The 12,079-nt window shown below is 36.9% G+C and overlaps 1 protein-coding gene across 1 annotated transcript; it reads left to right on the top strand.

Moving 5' to 3' along the window:
• Nucleotides 1-5,086: 5,086 nt before the first annotated feature.
• Nucleotides 5,087-5,788, top strand: LOC110931920 (uncharacterized mitochondrial protein AtMg00810-like). The gene has a single exon (XM_022175290.1). It carries the CDS (start codon nt 5,087-5,089, stop codon nt 5,786-5,788), a length of 702 nt encoding a protein of 233 aa, XP_022030982.1.
• Nucleotides 5,789-12,079: the final 6,291 nt, after the last annotated feature.

Below are 12,079 nucleotides of genomic sequence, written 5' to 3'. Positions count from 1 at the left end.
ATTTTAGAGCTTTGAAATGGGGTTAACGGGGCTTAAACGTGTCAGAAATGCATCAAATACCAAGTTTTAGGGCTGCAGGGACCAAAACTGCCAATTTTGAAAGTTGCTGACCTGCTAGGTCCTTACGGTCCGTATGGACCTTTGCTTACGGTCCGTAAGCATGTCCCAGATCAGCAGAATTGGTTTCCAGCTTGTTCCAGCTGTTCCACACCTTTGCTAATGGTTTTTCATCAATCTATGGGCTATTTTTGATGGTTTTTAAGTGCCCATGGTATCTAAATACCATGTGCCCACTTGTACGGCTTAGATCGAAGCTCAATCTTCGAGAAACGATCTTAACGGCTCTTGAATTCCTATAAATACCCACCCTCATTCATTCCTCCAACTCACACTTGATCTGATTTTGGCTCTCTAAGTTGAAGTTTATGCTTCATACCTGAGAGTAAATCGGATCAAGTGCTTGCGGGGACCTTCTGTAAGTATTCTTTCGCGTTTTTCATTCGTTTTAGCGTTAAAGTCAAACTGCGTTTGACTTTCTGCATTGACCAGTTTATGGTCAATGCGAAGTTCGTTTGAACTTCATAACGTGAGCGTAATCACGATGGTTATTGTCCCTAGTGACTATACCTACTGATTTCCACGTTCTCTAGGTTCAGTGACGAGTCGTAGTTTCGGCCAAAATGCGTTTTCTCACGTATTTTGTAACCAAACTACTCTAGAGTATTAAAGCCGTTTGTTTTAATACCAAACCTGTTTTCTAACTTTACTAAACATGTTCTAGAATGTTTAGCTCGTCGCTTTTAGATTTGTGCTTGTCTAGGGTCGTAAAGGTAAGCGATCTAAACAATCGCTTATACTTTCGAACCCAACCCATTTGGTCGACCATTAGGGTCCGACCAAACACATTAGGTGACCATAGTTGTATAGGGAATAATAACCTTCCGAGGTTATACCTTATGGTCCCGTCGTTTAAGTAGTTGTATGATAGGTAGTTTATATGCCTTAGGTAAATTACCAAAATACCCTTTTTATGCATAAATTCATTTTAAGCATATGTGACCTAAATTTTGACATCTAAACTGATTAGGAAACTATATTAGACATGTTAAGGCATATTCTACTTGTCATAGGACTAGTTAGGCGGTCCGAACGCGTTTTACGCGAACGACGCGTTAAAGTGGCATAAGCTACATAAACGGGTCGTAACGGGTCAAAAGCACTTAGGTTAGGTTTCATTTTAGTATGTAGGCTTTGTTAAACCATATCATGTGAGTTCCCATACTCATTTGGTTTATGAAACCTCATACTATCCAATCTCCCGATTTAGGTCTGGTTATTTATGTAGTTATCTATATAGGGTGCCGTTTGATTTCCGTGATCCCTCTAGCTTTGCTTGGTTGTTGTTCAAGACTTCTAAGCACCCTCAAGTGAGTACATAGTCCCCTCTTTTACTGTTTTCCAAACATTTTGGGGTAAAACACATGTGCCTACTTGTTACTTTCATGTTTTTCGTGTTTTCACATCGTATACTTGCTATGTTCATTAGTACATTATTAGTACGTGATTTCATTATGTTTTTGCTATGTATGTCCATTGTGTGCATACTTAGTACATCGTTTTACATAACATTTCATGCTATGTATGTTCATCATACTTAGTACATTTTACATCACATACTATGTATGCCCATTGTGTGCATACTTAGTACATCGTTTTACAAGACATTTTACGCTTGGTATCATGCTATGTATGTTCATCCGTCGCATACTTAGTACATTGTTTGTGCATTCTTACCTATGGTTTGGTTGTTACATATTTCACTTGCCATACATGACATTATGTTTACACATTACTTGATTAACATTTGACAACGGTTTAGACATGGGCAATTTACATTGGTAGTTTATGTGGGTAAGTGATTTGAGTAACGAGACGTGTGTAATGTGATACAAGCATGGTGGATACGCCGCTGGTACTTCCTATATATAAGTGCTTGTATTATATTACATGGCGTAGCGTTATTTAAATCATTCATTTGGATTTATACATTTTTACACAAATAACATATTTTTCACAAGACACTGTTTTACAAAACAGTTTGTATTATACAAACTCATTTTTACTTGGTTATTCATTTAACCTTACATCATTCTTTTTAACTATATATATCTATCATCGATTTTCAAACATTTTATAAAAGCAAACACTTAAACTGGATTCATGACAAGTTTTCATTAAACATTTTCGTAAACCTAAGTCATGAATCCTATTTTCACAAAACCTATGTACTCGCCGGCATTTTTATGCTGATGTATTTTCACATGTGTTTCAGGTACGATAGTTGATGATATTTGATGATGATATTGATGCATGCTCACATAGGATTGGACGAGGCCTTAGTGACATTAAAAGATGCAAGACTAGTTAATTTTTGTTATGTTTCTTTATTGTTAAGACATTGTAACTCATTTAATTCAATAAAACGAAATTTGTTTAATCCATGGTTGTCAAACAATGATTCTGTTACAACACTCCTCGACGTTTCCGCCACGTTTTGTTGTTTTACGTGGTCGGGGTGTGACAGATCATCTCCAAGTGGATCATGGATAGCGGCGCCTCGAGGCACATGACTGCAATGTTAGCATTACTCTATGATGTCAAATCAATTAATGGAGGATATGTTGGCTTTGTTGGAACTCAGGGAGGAATAATCGTTGGTGAAGTAATTCTTACCAATGGAGTTGTAACTTTTGATAAAGTGAACTACATCGTTGAACTAGAAAACAATCTATTGAGCATATCGCAGATTTGTGACAAGTCGTTCACAGTTCTTTTTACAAAAAATGAGTGTTTGATCATTAAACCAGGTTTTAAAATTCTAGAAGATATGGTGTTGATGCACGCTCGTCGTGAAAACGTTTTGTATGTCATAGACATGAGCGTCGCAACAACATCAGACAAAAAGGCACAATGTTTTGTAACTAAAACAAAAGCAACTGAAAAAGAATCAATAATGTGGCATCGTAAGATGGGTCACATTCATGTGAGAAAAATGAATTTCTTAGTTCAGAATGATCTTGTTGAAGGTGTTAGTTTGAAGAATTTCCATCTGAATGATGATTGTGTAGAATGCAAAAAGGGTAAGCAAATGAAGAAGTCACATCCAAAGAAGCTCTTGAACTCCATCAGACTACCGCTCGAAAGACTCCATATGGATCTTTTCGGACCGGTAAATGTGAAGATCGTAAGTGGAGATCTGTATTGCCTAGTGGTCACTGACGACTATACAAGATTTTCATGGGTGATGTGTCTCGAAAGAAAAGATGAAACATTTGATTCGTTGATGATTTTATTCAAAAAGATGGAGATGCTGTACAAACTGCCGATCAGAAGAATTTGAAGCGACAATGGAACGGAGTTCAAAAACAATCGTATGCTCGAATTTTGCAATGACAAAGGCATTCTTCATGAATTCAGCGCACCGTATACTCCACAACAAAACGGTGTAGCAGAACAAAAGAATCGCACACTGATCGAAACAGCTCGAACTATGTTAGCCGATTCCAAATTGCCGATATTCTTTTGGAGTGAAGCGGTTGCTGCAGCATGCTATACGCTAAATCGTGTTCTTACTGTAAAGAAGTACAAGAAAACCTGCTTCGAATTACTACATAGCTATAAACCAAATCTGAAATTCTTAGAACCGTTTGGATCGCCATGCACATTTATTGATCCAGATGGTAAATTTGGTGCAATAGTTAACGAAGGTTTTTTTGTAGGTTATGCAAGTCCACTGAAGAGAGTATTTGTTCCATGCTTGGGGGAAGATTATACAAGTTCAGCACGTTGACTGTCAGAAGTTTACTGCTCCGGTACAACTTCCCGGAAACAGATTGCTATTTGACTACGACAAACTCTGGGAGTCATTCCATTTGCCAACTGAGCCAAGTGAGGAGGAACTAGCATACTTATACTAACAACAACAATCTCTTTCGCAAGATCAAATGCCGAGACCGTTGGTAGTTTCCTCGCCCTCCGTGGGTGCAAATGATCACGAGGATGGTCCAAGTGGAACTGCAAATGAATCCCCAGAAGAACCAGCTTCAATATTTGACCAATCTGACGACTCAGAATCGTAATCTGATCCGATTTTTGACGAGGAACCAAATATTGCAACTTCAGAAGCTGTGAATCAAACGGGCAATCAGGATATAGCCAATTTGCAATCGGAAGTGAGCGTACCTAATACAGTCATGCCGAGAACTTTGTCTTAACATCCTTCAGAACAAATCATTGGAGATCTTCAAAGTGGAGTGAAAACGCGGGATCAAATCAACAAAGGGCTTACATGTTTTTATTCATCTATCGCTCCTTTACAAATAGACTTCTCATTGAAATGTTTTATCTCGCAGGTTGAGCTGAGAACATATAAAGAAGCATTGACCGAGGAAAGCTGGGTAAATGCAATGCAGGAGGAGCTACTGCATTTTGAGAAACTTGGAATGTGGAGATTGGTGGATCTCCCAGAAGATCAAAAGCTGATCAAGACCAAGTGGGTCTTCAAGTGTAAGCGGGATGATAGAGGGGTCATTGTACGGAACAAAGCACGATTTGTACTCCAAGGTTTTAGTCAGAAAGAAGGCATCGACTTTACAGAAGTGTATGTGCCCGTTGCTCAACTCGAGGCAATTAGAATTTTCCTGGCATTCGCGTCTTGGAAAGGATTCAAGGTCTACCAATTAGATTTCAAATTTGCATTCCTTTACGGAAAGATCAAAGAAGAAGTGTACGTCGGACAACCACAGGGGTTTACCGATCCACTTCACAAAAACAAGGTGTATTTACTCGACAAAGCGTTATACGGACTACACCAGGCCCCGAGAGCCTGGTACGAGACGCTTTCCCAACATCTGTTGGCCAAGGGTTCACCAGAGGGACTGTCGATAGCACTTTGTTCACAAAAGAGGTTGCAGGATATCTACTTATCGTCCAGATTTACATGGATGACATAATCTTTGGATCAACGAATGACGAATTATGTAAAGAGTTCGAGAAGGTTATGAAAAAGAAGTTTGAAATGAGTTCAATGCGGGAGATGAAGTTCTTCCTAGGGCTTCAGGTTGAGCAAATGCCCGATGGAATCTTCATACACCAGACAAAATACGTGAATGATGTGCTGGACAAATTCAACATGTCTGAATCTACTCCAACATCAACCCCCCTGGCTCAAAATCATGGGATATGTCCGGATGAAAGCGGTGAAAAGGTGGATGAGATGCACTATCGGTCGATCATTGGATCATTAATGTATCTGACTGTGTCAAGACCGGACATCATGTATCCACCTTGCCTCTGCGCCCGATATCAGTCAAGTCCGAGACAGTCACACATGACGATTGTGAAAAGAATTTTACGGTATCTTAAAGGTTGCCTAAGCACCGGCTTGTGGTATCCTAAATCTGGTGACTTTTCTCTTACAGGTTATGCTGATTCTGACTTAGGGAGCTGTAAGCTTAATGCAAAGTCCACAACTGCTGGTTGCCAGTTCTTTGGAACTCGGCTTGTCACCTGGCAGTGCAAGAAACAAAGCACAGTCTCCCTCTCAACCTGTGAAGCTGAATACGTTTCGGCTTCCAGCTATTGCTCTCAGATTCTCTGGATCCAGCAGCAGATGAGGGACTATGGTTTGCAGTTCTTGGATACTCCAATCTTTGTGGACAATGAGGCAGCTATTAACATTACTAAAAATCTGCTGCATAACTCAAAAACAAAACATATTGAAATTTGACGTCATTTTATTCGCGATTGTTATTGTCACACCCCGACCACGTAAAACAACAAGACGTGGTGGAAACGTCGGGGAGTGTTGTAACAGAATCATTGTTTCAAAACCATGGAATAAATAATTTTGTTTTATTGAATAAATGAACTCATTGTTTTAATACAATCAAATAAGTAAAACTATTATCTTTCAAGTTTTAAAGTCGCTAAGGCACGAGTCCATCCTAAGTGTAGCATATATCATCGATCATCATAGAGCAGTACCTGAAATATGTGTAAAAATTGGTACGTCAGCATAAAAATGCCTGTGAGATACATAGGTTTTATTGATTTAGAATTCATGACTTATAAGTTCAAAAAAAAGTTTAAATAAAAGTAGTCATGATCCTTGAAAAAGGTTTTCTTCTATAAATTATTTGTAAGAGATCAGATGATATAAAATAATAATACATAGGAAATTGAATAAGTAAATAGAATAAGTTTGTATAAGAATATATTGTTTAAAAAAACAATTTTTTGATAAAAGGATTCATAGTATATATAAAAGTATACTTTGGTTTCAAGAAAGTCGAATAAGTAATATATTAAAATATATTTCAGTTTCAAAACCGTTAACCCAAGTGTACTAAATAACGCCACGGTATGTAAAGTGATGAAAACACTTACATATAAGAAGTACCAGCGGCGTATCTACCATGTTTTCATCACATTACACCCGTCCTGTTATCTAAACACTAACCAAAAGCCAGTCATTAAGTAAATAGTATATTAACCATACTTTAGTTGGTAACATAAATAAGTCTTCAGTAGTATATCAAAAGTATACTTTGGATTTATAAATAACATATTAAACTATGCTTTGGATTTTGAGAATAACATATCAAACTATGTTTTAATGATTAACAAAATATATGTTGGTTTTGTACAATATCCCATATGAGAGCATATCAAACTATACTTTTGGGAGTATAACTCAATATACAAAAATAATGTGATTTGTGAATTCATTCAGACCTAGTGCATCAAAATACACCTTTGAGACTATAGAAATACCACAAAGGCAATCCCTATTTGGATGGAGCAACAAATTGGTTTCAGACATTCCATGACAACAGGAATGGCGTGTCAAATCTTATAGCGCTATATCATACTACCAACCGGTCTGGTGAACAAAATAAGTACTATTCCAACAATTAATTTTATAATCTTTGAAAAATCAGGGTTTAAACCATAGATAGTCATTTAGTTTGTCAAAAGATATGTACTAACATGTATAATCAATTATACTTTGAAATCATGAAAATAACAAATAGGTACACATGCTTTACCCCAAAACAGTTGAAAACAGAAAAAGAGGGGACTATGTACTCACTTGAGAGTGCTTAGAAGTCTTGAACATCTACCAAGCAAGCTAGAGGGAGCACGGAATCAAACGGCACCTAATATTTATAACTACATAAATAAATCGGACCTAAATCGGGAGATCAGATAGTATGAGGTCTCGTGAACCAAATGAGCGTGGGAACTCATATGATGTGGTCTAACAAAGCCTACATACTAAAATGTAACCTATCCTAAGTGCTTTCGACCCATTACGACCCGTTTAGGTAGCTTACGCTACTTTAACGCGTCGTTTGCGTAAAACGCGTTCGGACCGCTTAACTAGTCCTATGACAAGTATTATATGCCTAAACATGTTTAATTATGTTGCATAATCAGTTAAGTGACAAAAGTTTGGGTTACATATGCTTAATTACCAATTATATATGAAAAGGGCATTTTGGTAATTTACCTAAGGCATATAAACTACTTATCATACAACTACTTACACTAGGTGACCATAAGGTATAACCTCGGAAGGTTATTCCCTATGCAATTATGGTCACTAAACATATTTGGTCGGATCCTAATGATCGACCAAACGGGTTGTGTTCGAAAGTCTAAGCGGGTGTTTAGTCCGCTTGACTTACGACTCTACACAAGCACTAAACTAAAAGTGACGAGCTAAACATGTCGAAACATGTTTAACAAAGTTAGAAAACAGGTTTGGTATCAAAACAAATGGTTTTGATACCTAAAGGTAGCTTGGTTACAAAATACGCGAGAATACGCATTTTGACCGAAGCTACGACTCGTCATTGAGCCTAGATAACGTGGTAATCAGTAGGTATAGTCACTAGGGACTATGACCATCGTGATTACGCTCACATTATGAAGTTCAAACGAACTTTGTGTTGAGCATAAACTGGTCAAAGCAGAAAGTCAAACGCAGTTTGACTTTAACGATAAAAACGAATGAAAAACGCGAAAGAATACTTACAGAAGGTCCCCGCAAGATTTGACCCGATTCACTCTCAGGTAGGAAGCATAAAGTTCCACTTAGAGAGCAAGAATCAGATCAAATGTGAGGTGGGGAAATGAAATGGTGGGGGTATTTATAGAAAATCTAGAACCGTTAGGATCGTTTATTGGGAAACGAGCTTCGATCTTAGCCCTCCATGTGTGCCCCTTGTTTTATAATACCATTAGAGCCCCTAGAATGAGCCCATGGTGTCCAAAATACCATTTGCAAGAGGTAAAACCAGGTGCAACAGCTGGAAACAGGCTGTTAACAACTTTCTGCAGAAATGGGCCTCTCACGCGGGCCGCCTGGCCAACTATTACAGAATTGCAGTTTTGGTCCCTGAACTTCAGAAACATGAGTTTTGATGCATTTTGGCACGTTTAAGCCCCGTTAACCTCATTTCAAGGCTATAAAATGATGTTAAAGTATAGGGGACATGAAACATGCTAAAAAATATCTCGGATGTCAGTTCGTTTGGTCATACGATTGCGTTAATCGCTTTATTACGACGGAAGCCGTAACGAACGCAAAAACGATCCAAATTAAGCGACGAATGAAAGTTTATCATGCCAAACACTAAAATAAAATATTCTAATGCTTACATAAATTTTTGGATGTCCGGATGTATTCAAAATGCAAGATATGCGCGAAAATGCAAATTTATGCAATTTTTGACGCTTTTAGTCCCTGAATGACCAAAAAGTTTATTTTAGCACACCGAACCCCTTAAAGCCTATTTCTAAGCTATGTAAAGGATATTTATGGTATGTTTAACTTATGATCAAGTTCCGGAATGTTCGTTACTATACAAATCTGTATAGTTTCGCAGTTTGACACAAATAGTCCCTACGATCGAACAAAGTTGATTTCAACACACCAAACCATTCAAAACTTATTTCTAAGTTATGTGAAGGTTATTTAAGGTATGTTAAGCCTATTTCACTATTCCAGAGTGTTCATTGCATTAAACTGGTTATATTTACGCATCAGTGCGCGTATAACCTTCTAGAAAGCGATTTAAGGCTTGAAATCGAACAAGAATTGATATGTGCAAATGATACACATATTTTTACAAATCCCAAGTATGAAATGCAATATTTCATTGGTTTGGCATTTTTTTTGATGGTTGAAGTGACACAGTTGTCATAGTCTCCCCTACTTTAGGAAATTTCGTCCCGAAATTTAATTCTAGAGGAAACTTGTGAAGACAACTGTGATGGATTTCGCTTTCGAACAAATCCCTCGAACCCTAAGTAAAACTCTGGGCCATGTTAGGATTCTTAGCGAAATTGCCAACTCTCAAAGTGAAGTCCTTGTAGTAAAAAAAACATAGAGTTTCGAACTATGAACGGAAGAACGTTTCTCATGAAGACTTATCATAGGAAACTTGTGTGTGCTTGAAATCAGAATCGGGGAGTGTAAGATAATACGACATCGGTCAAAGTCCAAGACTTCTCCCGTATCATTATTCTTGTCACTATAGGTCTTAACACATGACAAAATTCCTTGTGGTTTCTGTGCACTAAATTCCATAATTATGTAGGCCTCCATAATTACGTAATTCCTTGCACAGTCTGCACAGTTCATTTCATAATGCGTAGGGGAAAAAATCAATTGAATAAACATGAAGCGACTTGACTAGACCATCAAAGGATCTTTTTAACTAGATCAACGAACGATCTTTTTAGCTAGATCAACACATGATCTTCTTAACTAGACCGTCGTACGATCTCCTTAAATAGACCACTTAAAAGGATCTTTTCAATTATATCATCACATGATATTCCTAACGAGATTTTCGAATCAATCTGTTTAACTAGACCACTCAAGGGGTCCAATATTTTAGTACTTTAAAATCCAAGGGACTTTAACTACAACATAGAAGTCCATTAAGGATTTGAGATAGTACCTTTAGATATCCTACTATGAATCCCTCATATGAGATATGGAAGATTCTATGAGGATTTGGATGGATCACATAAAAAACACAAAACATATAAGAAAACACATAAGCACAAAATCACATAATTGATTATCTTGATTATTACTTTGTTATCTTTGGACACGGATATTTAAAGCACATCAGGAATCCAATCCATGGATTTCATTTGGTACTTTAAACAAAAGAATCTAACTATGGAGATAGAAAGATCTTTAATAGGAATTCGGATTTATCCTTATTGAATCGTAATATACGTATTAAGGCATACGATTATTTCAATTAAGGGCTCCGATTTGAGTGATAATCATCCATAAAGATCTAATTGTAAAGATAAAAAGATCCTATATGGATTTTGGAATTTGTTTAACGAGAGGTGTTTCGACACCTTGTACTAGGCGTGCTTAAGTCGATACACAAGGTAGAAAGTTCATGCTAGATATGCCAGGCGACATATGAAGCAGAGTTTGAAGGTTGAGCAGCAGCAGGATTTGTAACAGCTTTGCTTTGGATTGCAAAGCGGCACATGTTAACCAAATGTCCCCATCGTCCACCGTGGGTATATTTGAAACAAGGTATTCGGATGATGACGGTGGCATTGATTGCTCTAAGGAGCGGTTCCCTTGTATGGCTTCATCCCTGAGACGAGTCACGGTGATAGCTAAATCAACGGCCTTCTGGTAGTACGACGCCTAATTGATGGACAATTACAACACCTAGTTCGGACATTGTTGTTGCGATGAAGAGGCACCATGAAGAAAATGGGAGACATGGGAGGAAACAAGGGAAATGAAAACAGAATGACAATGCAAAAAAATGCGATCATTTGTTTGTTACCTAAGGCAAACAAATGAGACGATGACTAATCAAAGTAAATGGGTCAACATAATGTATCGCGAAGATATTCTCGCCTATAAGTGGACACTCACCCCAAGAGTTCCCAGGTAAGAGTGACTAGTCCGATACTGCGGATTTGTACGAACACTCTAGCCTTAGACAGAATAAGTGACGGTATTGTTTTAAAAGCTAAACACAAGGTAACTTGTTTTAGGGTCCTAGGAAGGTTATAGTCTAGGTCAAAGCATTACTAACAACCTAATTCCCTATAACCATTGGCTCTGATACCAACTTTTCTGTCACACCCCGACCACGTAAAACAACAAGACGTGGCGGAAACGTCGGGGAGTGTTGTAACAGAACCATTGTTTCACAACCATGGAATAAATAATTTTGTTTTATTGAATAAATGAACTCATTGTTTTAATACAATCAAATAAGTACGACTATTATCTTTCAAGTTTTATAGTCGCTAAGGCACGAGTCCATCCTAAGTGTAGCATATATCATCAATCATCATAGAGCAGTACCTGAAACATATGTAAAAATAGGTACGTCAGCATAAAAATACCTATGAGATACATAGGTTTTATTTATTTAGAATTCATGACTTATAAGTTTAAAAAAAAAGTTTTAATAAAAGCAGTCATGATCCTTGAAAAAGGTTTTCTTCTATTAATCATTTGTAAGACATCAGATAATAAAAAATAATAATACATAGGAAGTTGAATAAGTAAATAGAATAAGTTTGTATAAAAATATATTGTTTAAAAAAAACAATTTTTTGATTAAAAGATTCATAGTATATATAAAAGTATACTTTGGTTTTAAGAAAGTCGAATAAGTAATATATTAAAATATATTTCAGTTTCAAAACCGTTAACCCAAGTGTACTAAATAACGCCACGGTATGTAAAGTGATGAAAACACTTATATATAAGAAGTACCAGCGGCGTATCTACCATGTTTTCATCACATTACACCCGTCCCGTTATCTAAACACTAACCAAAAGCCAGTCATTAAGTAAATAGTATATTAACCATACTTTAGTTGGTAACATAAATAAGTCTTCAGTAGTATATCAAAAGTATACTTTGGATTTATAAATAACATATTAAACTATGCTTTGGATTTTGAGAATAACATATCAAACTATGTTTTAATGATTAACAAAATA

The sequence above is a fragment of the Helianthus annuus genome, chromosome 3 (assembly GCF_002127325.2).
Source record: "Helianthus annuus cultivar XRQ/B chromosome 3, HanXRQr2.0-SUNRISE, whole genome shotgun sequence".
NCBI classification, from domain to species: Eukaryota; Viridiplantae; Streptophyta; class Magnoliopsida; order Asterales; family Asteraceae; genus Helianthus; species Helianthus annuus.
The sequence above is the reverse complement of the archived record's forward strand: the minus strand, read 5'-3'. Positions and strand labels throughout refer to the sequence as shown.